The sequence below is a fragment of the Pristiophorus japonicus genome, chromosome 18, assembly GCF_044704955.1.
Source record: "Pristiophorus japonicus isolate sPriJap1 chromosome 18, sPriJap1.hap1, whole genome shotgun sequence".
Classification (NCBI taxonomy): Eukaryota; Metazoa; Chordata; class Chondrichthyes; family Pristiophoridae; genus Pristiophorus; species Pristiophorus japonicus.
The window spans coordinates 38212523-38229715 of record NC_091994.1 but is presented as its reverse complement, the minus strand read 5'-3'; the positions used below and the strand labels follow the sequence as shown (position 1 = coordinate 38229715).

The 17193-nt window shown below is 44.5% G+C and overlaps 1 protein-coding gene across 4 annotated transcripts in view; it reads right to left on the bottom strand.

Annotated features, from left to right (window-relative positions):
• The window catches only part of LOC139229207 (phosphatidylinositol 4-phosphate 5-kinase type-1 gamma-like), a 123657-nt gene that overhangs the window by 14311 nt on the left and 92153 nt on the right, over positions 1-17193 (bottom strand). For all 4 annotated transcript variants that reach the window (XM_070860863.1, XM_070860865.1, XM_070860866.1 and 1 more), the window contains exons 15-16: positions 15159-15287; positions 11084-11231 (exon numbers count right to left, since the gene is read on the bottom strand). In XM_070860863.1, the coding sequence (XP_070716964.1) occupies positions 11084-11231; positions 15159-15287 (277 nt within the window). The remainder of the gene's footprint in view (positions 1-11083; positions 11232-15158; positions 15288-17193) is intronic.

Genomic DNA, 17193 nt, shown 5'->3' with positions numbered 1-17193 from the left:
AAGAGAGCGGGTTGGGGAGGGGAGGGGGGGGGGAGAAGAGAGGGAGGGGTAACAGGTATAAGTGCCCCAAAATCGTTGTGCTGTGACTGCCCAAGGGGTAATGGAGCTGTGGGATGTTACTGGTGTAGGACATGGAAGCAGATAGCATAAATGGGTTCAGAAATCCACTAATATATGCCTGAGGCGAGAAGGGATTGAGTAGTATGGTAAGGTGGGTAGAAGGGTTAAGATCGATCTAAAAAGGCTGGTTGGGAAGATTGGCATTTCCCAGTTTCTAAATATTCTAATGCTGCAATTGAAGAAAAGCGACGGGACCGATTCCAGAGCTTTTAGGATAAGTCTAAGGACACATTCCTTCATCTGGTTGGAGATCAGCCAACTTCACCTAAACCTCAACAGGTATGGAATCATAATCCCCCTGCCAAAAGTGTTGTCTTGTGTTGGGGTCGGTTCCAGAAGTAACAGCACTCCCAGTGTATTTTGTCCAAGTGACTATTCCTCATGTGTGAACCTAGTGGGGAGTACCCTGGGGGGCATTAAAGCAGAGCCCAATCATCTCCTCACAGGACATGCACACCTTCAAGCAGGGGTCACTGGACTGACATCAAATACAGGTGATTTAAAAAGAAATGTTTTTTTTTAAAAGCTGCATCTAGCTCAAGGGTGTGCATACCAATTGTGGCACTGCTGCTGCCCTGGCTGAGATTAGCTTATTTAATACTCGGAAAGGAAACCTTCTAGGATCTGTCTTACTTCCATTATAGGCTGTGCCATTACCAGGGGAAGCTAGTGATCATCTGGGTTCCATAAAGACACCAAAATACTATCTGAGTTCCACAAGTGGAATACTGAATAATCAAACATATTGTGTTAAGGCTATGAGATGGAGATTCAGATCTAAAGTCAACCTGCAGTCACATGAAACCGTCCCTACACTTCATGTCTTTTTGGAGGTTTTTTTGTGATCAAGGTGAGGGGGTTTAGAGATCTTTGTTACAAAGAGTTGGGACCTCCAACAGGGGAAGATCACGCATCCCCACAGACCCCTGCTGGTCCTCCCTTGTGATTATGCAGTCACAAGACAAGTCCAAACTGCTAGCGGTCGACTCGCAAGCAAAGGGCATCGACCAAGAGTACTCATCTCTTTTTCCTGAGCCACAAGAGGAGTCAGTCATATAAAAACTCTCGTTGGCACCAGTTCCCATTTAGCAGCTGGTGAGATTGATGCCCTATTAAGGGAAGTCTCATCACTCATGTCAAACCTCTGCTGATGGTGTTGAGGTTTGAATCAGGAAACATTAAAATCACCACTGGGGTAACTCCGTTGTTATCCCTTATTAAAATAAATTAACAAATCTAGGTCTTGATGTTAATATTCTTTCCCATTTATGACACTTCGAGTCCACTGTTGTTTTCTCTGTAGGAGTGGATGGAATAGTTTATTACATAATCCAGCAGGTATTGTGAGCAGCATTTTATTTCATTATTCCTACCATCAGACACTCCAAACCCTGCAGCAACTAATGGTTCTATTATAGTTAGTGTTCATTTGAATATGCTGCAACACATTGATTTTGATTGCACAGGTGTCTGACTTGCAGAAACATAGCATCTTTCAAAGTCTAAGAACCATTACTGAGAAATCCAGAAGTACACTTTGTTTGTCCAATATGGAATGCATACTTTCTCCCCGAAGGGACATACTCCACTTACTCAAGTTTAGAGATGCCGCAACGGTAGCATAGTGGCTATGTTGCTGGACTAATAATCCAGAAGCCTGGACTAATGATCCAGACGAGAGTTCAAATCCCAACATGGCAGCTGGGGAATTTAATTTCAGTTAATTAAATAAACCTGGAATAAAGAGCGAGTATCTGTAATGGAGACCATGAAACTATTGGATTGTGGTAAAAACCCATCTGGTTCACAAACATCTGCTGTCGGATATTGTCTAGCAAGCCACTCAGTCGTAACAAACCACTACAAAAAACAATGGGCCTAAAATTGTGCTCTAAGGGCATGTACAAGATGCGCACATGCCCGTGGGGTCCCTGCAAGTTCCGGGTTTCGGCAAACGAAGCATAAACCCGGCACTTAAATTCTGTTGACCGATTGCACGCATGCAAAACTAAAGGGCCTCCCCGGGCAGAGTTGGGCTTTTTGCCCAGTGAATGTCCTTCAACTTCTTATGGTTGAAAAATGCAGGCACAAGGCCTGCTTTCATCAGCGTAAGACTTTTAAAGTACAGAAAAAGACATTTAAAAAAATAATTTAAACATTTAAAATTGTTAAATAAGGTAAGTTTATTTTTAGACCCTTTAAAATATGTAAATTTATTTTTCAAAAAATTACATTTTTGTTTAAAATAATTACATTCCATTTTTACTCATTTGAAATATGTGATGGGTTAAGTTATTTTTAATGTCTTTTTCTGTTTTTGGACGGTATGAATGGAGATCCCCCTACTCTGATAGATTGGGCCAGCCCACGTGATTCCATTGTGTACAAAACCCTTACGATCCTGGGATACGTGTGTGTCTACGAAGGCCTTCACAGAGGGGGCCTGGACTAGAAGTTTCCAAACCTCCTGCTCCACCAGGTAGATCCGTAGAAAAATATCAGGTTGGAGGCATCCACCCGTGGGAAGCCTCTGACTGCAATTTCTGGGCCAATAAGAATAAAACCGGATGGACTACCTGGCACCAGCTACAGACACGACAACAGCACACCCAGCCCAGTCATAGAAACATAGAAAATAGGAGCAGGAGTAGGCCACTTAGCCGTTCGAGCCTGCACCACCATTCAATAAGATCATGGCTGATCATTCACCTCAGTACCCCTTTCCTGCTTTCTCTCCATACCCCTTGATCCCTTTAGCCGCAAGGGCCATATCTAACTCCCTCTTGAATATAGCCAATCAACTGGCATCAACAACTCTCTGCGGCAGGGAATTCCACAGGTTAATAACTCTCTGAGTGAAGAAGTTTCTCCTCATCTCAGTCCCAAATGGCCTGCCCCTTATCCTAAGACTGTGTCCCCTGGTTCTGAACTTCCCCAACATCGGGAACAATCTACCCACATCTAACCTGTCCCGTCCCGTCAGAATCTTGTATGTTTCTGTGGTGTGTGTAGCACACAAATCACTGACTCCACAAGGTCTGGTGTAAATCTAACTGCTGTGACCTTGGTCCTTTATTGTTCAGCTCCAGAGTGCCTCTCAGGTGTGGTGGTCAGCCTTTTATAGTGCCTGTTTGCAGGTACTTCCAGGTTTCCCACCACAGTGCCCTCTGTGGTGTAGCATTGTGCTTACATTACATTTAAGGTACCAAGATGATACACACATCAATACATAACAGTTTCTATGAGATCCTCTCTCATCCTTCTAAACTCCAACGTATAAAGGCCCAGTTGATCCAGTCTCTCCTCATAGGTCAGTCCGGCCATCCCGGGAATCAGTCTGGTGAACCTTCGCTGCACTCCCTCAATAGCAAGAACGTCCTTCCTCAGATTAGACGACCAAAATTGAACACAATATTCCAGGTGAGGCCTCACCAAGGCCCTGTACAACTGCAGTAAGATCTCCCTGCTCCTATACTCAAATCCTCTCGCTATGAAGACCAACATACCATTTGCCTTCTTCACCGCCTGCTGTACCTATATGCCAACTTTCAGTGACTGATGAACCAAGACACCCAGGTCTCGTTGCACCTCCCCTTTTCCTAATCTGCCATCATTCAGATAATATTCTGTCTTCGCATTTTTGCCCCCGAAGTGGATAACCTCACATTTATCCACATTATATTGCATCTGCCATGCATTTGCCCACTCACCTAATCTGCCTAAGTCACCCTGCAGCTTCTTAGCATCCCCCTCACAGCTCACACGGCCATCCAGTTTAGTGTCATCTGCAAACTTGGAGATATTACACTCAATTCCTTCATCCAAATCATTGATGTATATTGTAAAGAGCTGGGGTCCCAGCACTGAGCCCTGCGGCACTCCACTGGTCAGTGCCTGCCATTCTGAAAGGATCCGTTTATCCCGACTCTCTGCTTCCTGTCTGCCAACCAGTTCTCCATCCACGTCAGTATATTACCCCCAATACCATGTACTTTGATTGTGTGGGATCTTGTCAAAGGCCTTTTGAAAGTCCAAATACACCATATCCACTGGTTCTCCCTTGTCCACTCTACTAGTTACATCCTCAAAAAATTCCAGAAGATTTGTCAAGCATGATTTCCCCTTCAGAAATCCATGCTGACTTGGACCGATCCTGTCACTGCTTTCCAAATACGCTGCTATTTCATCCAGACTAACCGGTCTATAATTACCTGCTTTCTCTCTCCCTCCCTTTTTAAAAAGTGGTGTTACATTAGCTACCCTCCAGTCCATAGGAACTGATCCCGAGTCAATAGACTGTTGGAAAATGATCACCAATACATCCACTATTTCTAGGGCAACTTCCTTAAGTACTCTGGGATGTAGACTATCAGGCCCCAAGATTTATCGGCCTTCAATCCCATCAATTTCCCCAACACAATTTCCCGCCTAATAAGGATATCCTTCAGTTCCTCCTTCTCACCAGACCCTCGGTCCCCTAGTACTTCCGGAAGGTTATTTGTGTCTTCCTTCGTGAAGACAGAACCAAAGTATTTGTTTAATTGGTCTGCCATTTCTTTGTTCCCCATTATAAATTCGCCTGAATCCGACTGCAAGGGACCTATGTTTGTCTTCATTAATCTTTTTCTCTTCACAAATCTATAGAAGCTTTTGCAGTCAGTTTTTATGTTCCCGGCAAGCTTCTTCTCGTACTCTATTTTCCCCCTCTTAATTTAACCCCTTGTCCTCCTCTGCTGAATTCTAAATTTCTCCCAGTCCTCAGGTTTTCTGCTTTTTCTGGCCCATTTATATGCCTCTTCCTTGGATTTAACACTATCCTTAATTTCCCTGGTTAGCCACAGTTGAGCCACCTTCCCAGTTTTATTTTTCCTCCAGCCAGGGATGTACAATTGTTGAAGTTCATCCATGTGATCTTTAAATGTTTGCCATTGCCTATCCACCGTCAACCCTTTAAGTATTATTTGCCAGTCTACTCTAGCCAATTCACGCCTCAAACCATCGAAGTTACCTTTCCTTAAGTTCAGGACCCTAGTTTCTGAATTAACTGTGTCACTCTCCATCCTAATAAAGAATTCCACCATGTTATGGTCACTCTTCCCCAAGGAGTCTCGCACATTGCTAATTAGTCCTTTCTCATTAAACATCACCCAGTCTAGGATGGCCAGCTCCCTGGTTGGTTCCTCGACATATTGGTCTAGAAAACCATCCCTAATACACTCCAGGAAATCCTCCTCCACCGCATTGCTACCAGTTTGGTTAGCCCAATCAATATGTAGATTAAAGTCACCCGTGATAATTGCTGTACCTTTATTGCATGCATCCCTTATTTCTTGTTTGATGCTGTCCCCAACCTTACTACTACTACTACTGTTTGGTGGTCAGAACACAACTCCCACTAGCGTTTTCTGCCCCTTGGTATTCCACAGCTCCACCCATACAGATTCCACATCATCCAAGCTAATGTCCTTTCTTACTATTGCATTAATTTCCTCTTCAACCAGCAATGCCAACCCGCCTCCTTTTCCTTTCTGTCTATCCTTCCTGAATGTTGAATACCCTTGGATTTTGAGTTCCCAGCCTTGGTCACCCTGGAGCCATGTCTCCGTGATGCCAATTACATCATACCTATTAACTGCTATCTACGCAGTTAATTCGTCCACCTCATTCCGAATACTCCTCGCATTGAGGCACAGAGCCTTCAGGCTTGTCTTTGCAACACACTTTGCGCCCCTTTAGAATTTTACTGAAATGTGGCCCTTTTTGCTTTAGCTTTCTCTGCCCTCCACTTTTACTTTTCTTCTTTCTATCTTTTGCTTCTGCCCCCATTCTACTTCCCTCTGTCTCCCTGCATAGGTTCCCATCCCCCTGCCGTATTAGTTTAAACTCCTCCCCAACAGCACGAGCAAACACTCCCCCTAGGACATTGGTTCCGATCCTGCCCAGGTGCAGACCATCCAGTTTGTACTGGTCCCACCTCCCCCAGAACCGGTTCCAATGTCCCAGGAATTTGAATCCCTCCCTGCTGCAGCACTCTTCAAGCCACGTAGTCATCTGAGCTATCTTGCGATTCCTACTCTGAATAGCACGTGGCACTGGTAGCAATCACTACGCTAAAGAGATTACTACTTTTGAGGTCCTACTTTTTAAATTTAGCTCCTAGCTCCCTAAATTCATCTTGTAGGACCTCATCCCTTTTTTTTTTTTAAAACCTATATCGTTGGTACCTATATGTACCACAACAACTGGCTGTTCATTCTCCCTTTTCAGAATGCCCTGCACCCATTCCGAGACATCCTTGACCCTTGCACAAGGGAGGCAACATACCATTCTGGAGTCTCGGTTGCGGCCTCAGAAACGTCTTTCTATTCCCCTTACAATTGAATCTCCTATCACTATAGCTCTCCCACTCTTTTTCCTGCCCTCCTGTGCAGCAGAGCCAGCCACGGTGCCATGAACTTGGCTAATGCTGCCCTCCCCTCCCCCTCAACAGTACCCAAAGCGGTGCATCTGTTTTGCAGGGGGATGACCGCAGGGGACCTCTGCACTACCTTACTTGCACTGCTCTTCCTGTTGGTCTCTCATCCCCTATCTGGTTGTGTACCCTTTTCCTGCGGTAAGACCAACTCACTAAATGTGCTTTTCATGTCATTCTCCGTATCGTGCAGGCTCCAACAGTGAATCCATCCGCAGCTCCAGCGCCGCAATGCTATCCGTCAGGAGCTGCAGCCGGATACACTTCCCGCACATGTAGTCGTCAGGGACACTGGAAGCATCCCTGACTTCCCAAATAGTGCAGGAGGAGCATAACACGATTCCAAGCTGTCCTGCCATGACTTAACCCCTAGATAAACTTAATTTGGCAACAAGGCTAAAAGGCTACTTACTGATATTACTTACAGTCGACCTTCAAAGTCTCATGAACATCTGGAGACGTGCCAAAATTGGGAGAGCTGTCCCACAGACTAGCCAAGCAACAGCCTGACAGTCATACTCACAGAATCATACCTTTCAGCCAATGTCTCAGACTCCTCCATCACCATCCCTGGGTATGTTCTGTCCCACTGGCAGAGGTAGTGGCACAGTGGTATACAGTCGCGAGGGAGTGGCCCTGGGAGTCATCAACATTGACTAGGGGCCCCATGAAGTCTCTTGGCTTCAGGTCAAGCAGGGACAAAAAAACCTCCTGCTGATTATCACCTACTGCCATGTTGAACACCACATGGAAGTAGAGAGCAGCAAGGGCACAAAATGTACTCTGGGTGGGGGATTTCAATGTCCATCACCAAGTGTGGCTCGGTAGCACCACTACTGAGCGAGCTGGAAGAGTCCTGAAGGACATAGCTGCCAGACTGGGCCTGCAGCAAGTGGTAAAAGAACCAACACAAGGGGAAAAACCTACTTAACCTCGTCCTCACCAATCTACCTGTCGCAGATTCATTTGTCCATGGCATTGGTGGCAGTGACTACCGTACAGTCATTGTAGAGACTAAGTTCCATCTTCACATGGAGGACACTCCCACCATGCTAAATGGGATAGATTTCACAATAGATCTAGCAGTCAAAAATGGGCATCCATGATGCACTGGAGACCATCAGCAGCAGCATTGTATTACACCACAATCTGTAACCTCATGGCCCAGCATATCCCTCATTCTAACATTACCATCAAGCCAGGGGACCAACCCTGGTTCAATGAAGAGTGCAGAAGAGCATGCCAGGAGCAGCACCAAGTGTACCTAAAAATGAGATGCCAACCTGGGTAAGCTGCAACACAGGACAACATGCATGCTAAACAGCAGAAGCAGCATGCATCTAGTCCTGGGAGGAGGAGGCTCCATGAATATCCCCATCCTCAATGATGGTGGAGCCCAGCTCATGAGTGCAAAAGACAAAGCTGAAGCGTTTTCAACTATCTTCAGCCAGAAGTGGATGATCCATAATCGGCCTCATCGTGAGGTCCCCACTATCACAAAAGCCAGTCTTCAGCCAATTCGATTCAATGATTTCATGATATCAAGAAACGGCCGAGTGCACAGGACACACCAAAGATTATGGGCCCCAACAACATCCTGGCTGTTGTGCTCAAGACTTGTGCTCCAGAACTAGCTGCGCCTCTAGCCAAGCTGTTCCAGTACAGCTACAACAGTGGCATCTATCCGACAATGTGGAAAACTGCCCAGGTATGTCCTGTCCACAAAAAACAGGACAAATCCAATCCGTCCAATTACCGCCCCATCAGTCTACTCTCAATCAACAACAAAACGATGGAAGGTGTCATCAACGGTGCTATCAAGTAGCACTTAATCACCAATAATCTGCTCACTGATGCTCAGTTTGGGTTCTGTCAGGATCACTAGGCTCCAGACCTCATTACAGCCTTGGTCCAAACATGAACAAAAGAACTGAATTCCAGATATGAGGTGAGAGTGACTGCCCTTGACATCAAGGCAGCATTTGATCGAATGAGGCATCAAGGAGCCCTCGTAAAACTGAAGTCAATGGGAAGCAGGGGAAAACTCTCCACTGGCCGGAGTCATAATTAGCACAAAGGAAGATGGTTATGGTTGTTGGATGTCAATTATCTCAGCACCAGAATATCGCTGCAGGAGTTCCTCAGGGCAGTGTCCTAGGCCCAACAATCTTCAGCTGCTTTATCAATGATCTTCCCTCCATCATAACGTCAGAAGTGGGGATATTCACTGATGATTGCACAGTGTTCAGTGCCATTCGCAACTCCTCAGATAATGAAGCAGTCCATGCTCGCATCCAACAAGACCTGGACGGCATTAAGTGGCAAGTAACATTCACGCCACACAAATGCTAGACAAGGACTATCTACAACAAGCATGAGTATAATCACCGCCCCATGGCATTCATCAGCATTCCCATTGCCGAATCCCCCACCATCAACATCCTGGGGGTTACCATTGGCCAGAAACTTAACTGGACCAGCCACATGAATACTGTGGCAACAAGAGATCAGAAGCTGGGCATTCTGTGGCGAGTGTCTCACCTCCTGACTCCCCAAAGCCTTTCCACCATCTACAAGGCACGTCAGAAGTGTGTTGGAATACTCTCCACTTGCCTGGATGTTGAGCAGCAGCTTCAAGAAGCTCGATACCATCCAGGACAAAGCAGCCACTTGATTAGCACCCCCTCCACCATTGGCGCACCGTGGCTGCAGTGTACCACTTACAAGATGCACTGCAGCAACTTGCCACGGTTTCTTCGGCAGCACCTCCCAAACTCATGACTTCTACCACCAAGAAGAACAAGGGCAGCATGGGAACACCATCACCTGCAAGTTCCCTTCCAAGTCGCACACCATCCTGACTTGGACGTATATTGCCGCTCTTTCATCATTGCGAGGTCAAAATCGTGGAACTCTCTCCCCAACAGTACTGTGGGAGTACCTTCACCACAAGGACTGCAGCGGTTCAAGGTGGCAGTTCACCAGCATCTTCGCAAGAGCAATTAAGAGTTGGGCAATAAATACTGGCCTTGTCAGTGACACCCACATCCCATGAACGAATAAAAAAAAGTTGGCAAAAGCCAATGCTCAAGTGTACACAGGTGTTATGCTGGAATTTAAACAACCAAAACCATGCTGCTTGCCAGCACAATGCTTGTCCAATCATGACTATGCTACCATTTAGTGTCTTGGAGCAGAGTAGCAAAAATCCTAGCTCCAAGTGACAGGTCTACCTTTCCTGGTCCCATTAATGAGCCTAGCTAGCCAGTCAATCAGCAGTGCCCTGGCATCCTGTAGACCAGCCTAGCTTAGATATCAGATTACTAAATCTGTCTTAGAAGGTTGACTCTGTTCCAAATGTCCATCATCAGACACATCACCTTGAAGCCATTTCAATCCCAAGGAAACTTTGGTTTACCTCCCTACCCTCCAAGTAAGACAGTGAGAAGTTGGTCATCAGGCAATAGTCATGCACAGGTATGCACCTTTACTTGGCGAACTACAAATACCAGGAACTTCTCATGAGCAGTACAGTGAACAGCACAACTACCCATAAAATATGAGCTGTGCTGGGCACCATGCTGCTGGATTAGGAGCAGTGATTTGAAAAATGAAGGAAAGATGCAGACTCTATACGCAGTCGGGTAGCACAGCGATGACGACAATTTTAACCTAAGGAGGGAGAAGAGCCAACTAGAATAGATCCTCTGTACACCCAGGCCAAAATGCAATGATGTCTTGATCCAGGAACTACTTAAAATGATGTAGGGCAATACTGCACTGTGCTTCATATTTGACATTTGCTCACGGGTCTGGGATGTTTTTGTCTCCTGCATTAAGCAATGTTTTAAAAAAAAACTGCTGACACACAAAGGCAAGCAGTTCTGCCAAGTTTAAATCATTTAGAATCTTTCAAATCAATTTTCATTTTGTATACTCCAACCAATTCCCAATAATTGTGGAACACTCCACTACCGAATGAGACTAATTCAAATTGTGTAAACTTGACAAAACCCTCATGAGTGGTAGAACTCAAGGAAAGAGATTCACTGATTCAAATACAGTTGCTGCCAACATCATTGCAAGGAGAAGCTAGGATGAACGAGCTCTTAGGCTGGAGTCATTATGTACCTGGCACAAATTTAAGTGAGTTGTTTTCCAGGAAGGTTCTCGCACATCAGGGCTTTGCTGCATTTGGTAGTTTCTGGAGTTATACTGCCACTTTTGCATCAATACACCCAAAGAGATTTCAGATGAAGGTGGAAATATGACTGTACCCTTTATAAACACATACAAAGTGGCTAGTTGCAGCACATCATTCTTAAAACATACACTTTCGCCAAAAATATTAACTTCCTCTGGAAGGGGACTGCTCAACTTTTTCACATAAAATTCCTTTGCCCATCATCTTAATGACTGAAACACATTTTTCCTACATACAAATCAGTCAAAATTGTTCTTTTCAGCAAGCTGAAGGGTAGTTCTACTCACAAAGTATATGTCTGTTACTGGGACTACCTCGTCGTCATCCTCTTCTGCCTCCTCAGAGGCATGGCTGGTTGCCTCAGAGATCTGGCTCACAGTGTCTGCTTCCAATGTAACAGTGGAACTTGTACGTGCAGATGCTGAAGGAACTTCCCTAAAGACAGAAAAATTCTTATTCAGGGTTCAGAAGAGTCCCGATGTGGACACACATGTGCGCATGCAATTACACTTACAAATTTTAGTATCATCTGAAAATTTATTGACCAATCGAAACAATTAACAGTAATGGGTCTTACATCAATTGCTGGGGAACACCACTAGTAATGTACATAACCTTGAAGTAACTGCTTGGATATCCATTTTCTATGTCTGTATACTCACACAATATTGGGGACAGTGTGCTAATTCACAAATACATATACATAGTTTATAATACTGGGGGCAGAGTGCTAATACACACTGGTATATAGTGGTGACAGTGTGCTAATAAAAATAGATACACATTTGGATATCAGACTGGGTTCAGCATGCTAATACACACAGGTATGTATGGAGGACAATATGCTAATAGACATTCAAGTATAGCACTGGATACAGCATGCTATCACACACAGACGTATAATGAGGACAGTACTAATATACACACATGGTTATGTTGTAGTATAGCCAAGAAACTGCACAAGTGAAAAATTCTATTTCAAAATTTAGCTTTTTTGTTCAAAAAAATTTGTTGACTGAAAAATATCTGAAAGGTTATCACATTCAGAAAACTTGTCAACTTCAGACAAATTGCCATAGTTCACTTATTTCTAAAAGATGCTCTACTGCACTGTTCTTAAAAAACTGGACATGCCTCTATTTATGCTCACAGTTAAACTTTGTATTTCACGAACCTCCCAAGTTTGAGTACTGAATCAGATAAATTTGTTAAAGATGAGCTAGATTTATACACGTGCCCAGAAAAGGCCTCATGTCCCACCCCTTCAGGGAAACACACTCAATCCAATAATTTAATTTTAGGCAGATTATAAAGGAGAGTGTAAATGAGTAAGCTGACAGATGCAATGCATAAACCAAAGCCAGATGGTAGAATGAACCACAAATCCCGGATGTGGATTCTTGTTTCCATATATATTCATACGAATTTAATTAGTTCCAATGCTTTAAGCATGCCCGATGATTCACAGATGGTATGCATTACATTCTGTCCTGCAGATATAACCTTTTCTGGCATGCTGGAAATCTTAATTGGTTAAGATTTGAGAGTCGTTTATTAGATAAGGCAGGTGGAAAAGACTGCCACAAAAGCAGCCCAGAGTAGTCGGAACACTCATATCATTTCATTTGAACCAATGTTATTTTAATCAAATTATAAACACAGTATCATTTCCCATGGTGATACAACAACAACTTGCATTTATATAGCACCTTTAATGTAGTAAAACATCCCAAAACAGGAGTTACAAGACAAAACATTTGACACCGAGCCACACGGAGAAATTAGGGGAGGTGACCAAGCACTTGGTCAAAGAGGTAAGTTTTAAGGAGTGTCTTAAAGAAGGAAAGAGAGCTAGAGGGGCAGAGAGGTTTAGGCAGGGAATTCCAGAGCCTAGGGCCTAAGCAACTGAAGGCACGGCCACCAATGGTTGAATGATTATAATCAGAGATGCTCAGGAGGGCAGAATTAGAGGTGCGCAGATATCTTGGGGGGTTGTGGGGCTGGAGGAGATTAGAGAGATAAGGAGGGGCGAGGCCATGGAGGCCATATGAGAGCAATAGCTCAAGTGTTGGATTGGGGAGCAAGTGGCAAGGCTACAGAGTCAGGCTGGCAGCTAGTGAGGAGAGCTAATAGGTCGGTTCAGGAAAAGGAGGTTGCAGAGTTGAGTCTAGTCAGGCGGGGGGGGAGCTCTAAATTGGATAATGTGTACACTCGGCATCAACAAAACAAAACAGCAAAGCAGACAAGTCTGGACATCAGATCTTCAGTCCACTTATATTTTTATGATTGGTCCCGAAGTATGTGGCACATAATAGCACATGCTTAAAACAGTTCAATCAGAAAGCAAACAGGATCATACAAACACAAAATTATCAAGATTTTACTTATTCCTGTAATAGTAGCGTATAAAGCTGTATACCCCATTTACTATAACCATTGACTTGCATTTGCCAGAATAGAGATAGATAATTGATATCCAAGCAGATACTTCCAGGTTACTTAAATTTCTAGTGGTACTAAATCCTTTTGCAGAAAATTGTACCTCCTCTACTGTCTTAACATGTGCATAAATTTTAGTATCTGCAAACTTACTGGTATTCCCTAGGGATGTGTGTTAGCCGCACATACTGTTTATTATTTTCGTTCGTCAGTAAGTTTGCAGATAATACTAAATTTTATGCACGTGTTAAGACGGTAGAGGAGTACAATCTTCTGCAAAAGGATTTAGTGGCACGAGGGGAATGAGCCAAATAATGGCAAATGGCATTTAACCTAGATAAATGCAGTGTCATGCAAGAAGGTAGGACCAACACAGAATACACTCATCATTTACAAGGAATAATACTGAAAGCAGTTGAGAGAAAAGATCTAGGTGTTTTTGTGCACAGATTACTGAACATTCACAACCAATACAGATAAGCCATAGCCAAAGCAAACAGGGTTGTAGTACAAATCAAAGGGCACATTCTGTCATTATACAAGTCATTTGGTTCGACCACATCTGGAGTACTGCACCCAGCTTTGGTCCCCTCACATGTTGGGTGGTATACGAGCCTTGGAAAAAGCTCAGAGGAGAGCTATGAGAATAATTCCTAGCTTAAAGAGCCTTAGTTCCTCAGATTGGCTTAAAAAACTGAGTCTATTTACTTCAGAGCAGCATAGACTTAGGGAGATCAGAGAGGTTTATAAAATAATAGGTTGGATTGCATGCTTACTGATAGATTATTTCCATTTGACAGTTTGGAGAGGACCAGGGGTCAAGCAGTTAAACAATACAAAAGTAGGTATAGGCTGGATGTTAGACGGTTCATCTTTTTCAAGAGAGTAGTGAGCTTCTGGAATATATTGCAGGCTTGTGCTGCTCTGGGCATCGAGTGTGGGGCAGGCTTGATGGACCAGCTAGTCTTTCTCTGCCCATCATTTTCCTTTGTTCATATTACATCACGATACTCGGGTGAAGCTCAAGCGATTTTAGCCAGTAATTGAAGCCTTGACTAGCAATTCCAGTTTTGAGATCTCCCACATATAGAATGTGCCTACAGATGATGGGAGAGGGCAGTAACTTGATGGATACTGGCCAGGATGCTCCTCCCATGTTGACACTCAGAATGACGGATTAACAGCTGTGATGTATTCAGTACTGAGGAATAATCTGCATTTCATTATACAGTGTATTTATTTCCCTAATACACACGTACTATATCCTGCATTTGAAAGCCATACAAAAAGGTAGGTTTATCTTTTGGAACTTGGAAACTCAATAAAGTAATTTTAATCAAGTAATTTAGTTTGAAATGTAGTGTCTTCAAAAACATTTTGTTCCGAACAATTTCCTATTCACATTTTTTTTTTTTTTAAACTGAATAAAAGCCAGGATAAGAAAGTGCACCAACGATAAAAGGCCATTCGGCCTTTTGATATTTGACGATTTCTATGCGCCTCAACATTGTGTTCAGGTGAGGCGCTTCACTCTGCTGTATTAGGCGATGGTTCCCTGTCTCATGATGGAGCAGGTGCACAGTCCTGACCCGAATTCAGATACAGTAAATGTGATCAATTACAGCCCAATTTTTGCTTTGGCCAATATTGAGAGGCTTCCCTCCCATCTTTGCCCCTGTCCCCTTCTTAACCCCCATGTGAATCAAGCATATGTATTAATATCCATATAACTTTCAAAAAGGCATTTATCTGGTTCCATTAAGGAAGATATCACTGAGCTGAGAGATTGTTCCACATTTGCTATCCCATGCAAAATCATTTCTTCTAACCTCTTCTATTACTTGAGTATTGCGAATTTTGTTATGCATCAAACAATTATACACAAGTATCACACTGGGATAACCCCAGTAACCACACACTTACGTTTTCTCCTCCTCATCATCTGCTGCTGCTTCTTCCTCGGCTGTAGTCTCAGAATTGATTCTGGACTTCGCTTCCAGCTCAACAGTGACCTGTTGCAAGTCAGCTTCCACCATCATCTCATCATAGGACCTAGGAGCAGGCAGAATATTGAAACAGAAAATACCAGACAGATCTGCACTAATTTGCTGGATTCTGTAATACTAAAGTTGATGAATAACTTTACAAAAAGGCAATGTTCAATTAAGACTGTACTCTTGTATCACCAATTCTCACTTCCCCATTAGCTCAGCTGATAAAATCAGTGTGGAACGGAGCTCTGCGGACCAGAAGGTCTTGGGAGTCCAGGGGTGGGGGACGGGGTGTAGTACAGCTTGGGCTCCATTTTTGATCACTAAACAGCGACTCCTGGAATGTGCAAATATGGATGTTGGATGAGGATAGCATCAGGATTGAATGTGACACCCACATGGCCAAATAGTCTATCAACACTTGAGCAAAGTACCAATGGGCAGTTGTCAGCCGTGAAATTGTACCTCGGTGACAGCCAGTGACTTCAGAAGAGATGGGAAAAAATAAATCCAAGAAAACACAAAATAAAATTGTAACTACCTCAATTGTTTTGTAACTGCATTATAAATACAGACTGCTTAGGAGTACTATAGTAAAAGGACTTATTGTGTGTTTAAAAATTCAAGTCACTCTGCAAATAATGAGTATGCAAATACTTGAAAAACGATGAAAATGGTTCTTGTTTTCGGTTTCTTTCCCTTCTGCTTGAAGCATGAAGAAGAAATTGTCACTACATACGCTCTGAAGTGTGACAGGCTGAATGGCTTCCTTCTGTGCTGTAAAATTCCATGACCAACTTAAAGAGTTTCGCTTCGAATCCACATTCTGCACTTTAAATTATTGTATTCCTGAAAGTAAGGGCCCAAGTTTCCACATGATTTGCGCCTGATTTTTAGAAGCAACTGGTGGAGAATGGACTATCTTAGAAATCGCAATTCTCCACATTTTTTTTTCTGCAGTTCTAGTCAGGTAGAACAGTTCCACTTTGGAACAGAATTTTTTCTTCAAAAGGGAGCGTGTCCGGCCACTGACGCCTGATTGCAAAGTTTTCACAGTGAAAACGTACTCCAAACTAACTTAGAATGGAGCAAGTGAAGATTTTTGTAGAACTGAAAAAACCTACACATTAAAAAATCAGGCGCAGGTTACAAATTAGGCGTCCAAAACGAGGTTGGGGGGGGGGGGGGAAGGGAAGTCATTAAATTCTATAATAAATCCTTATTTATACTTATACAAATAAATCCAACCTGAATAAAAATTTATAAGCAAAGAAAAGATTAAATAAACCATTTTCCTACCTGTGTGAAAGTGCTCAGGCAGGCCTTTCGGGACCGAAGGCTGAACGTGCCGGCCCGAGACTTCGGGCAGGGCCCGTCCCCAGCATCAGATTTACAGATAGGTGGCGTTGGGTCGGGGGGAGGGAGGGGGAAGAGAGAGGGAGGGAGGGGGAAGAGAGAGGGAGGGAGGGGGAAGAGAGAGGGAGGGAGGGGGAAGAGAGAGGGAGGGAGGGGGGAAGAGAGAGGGAGGGAGGGGGAAGAGAGAGGGAGGGAGGGGGAAGAGAGAGGGAGGGAGGGGGAAGAGAGAGGGAGGGAGGGGGAAGAGAGAGGGAGGGAGGGGGAAGAGAGAGGGAGGGAGGGGGAAGAGAGAAGGAGGGAGGGGGAAGAGAGAGGGAGGGAGGGGGAGGTCAGGTCGGGGAGGGGGAGGTCAGGTCGGGGAGGGGGAGGGGGAGGGGGAGGTCGGGGAGGGGGAGGGGGATGTCAGGTCGGGGAGGGGAGGTCAGGTCGGGGAGGGGAGGTCAGGTCGGGGAGGGGAGGTCAGGTCGGGGAGGGGGAGGTCAGGTCGGGGAGGGGGAGGTCAGGTCGGGGAGGGGGAGGTCAGGTTGGATCCAGTCTGGGGGCGGGGGCGGGGGTGGGAAGCGGGAGTCGGGTCGGGTCCGGCGGCGGGGGGGAGCGGGAGTCGGGTCCAG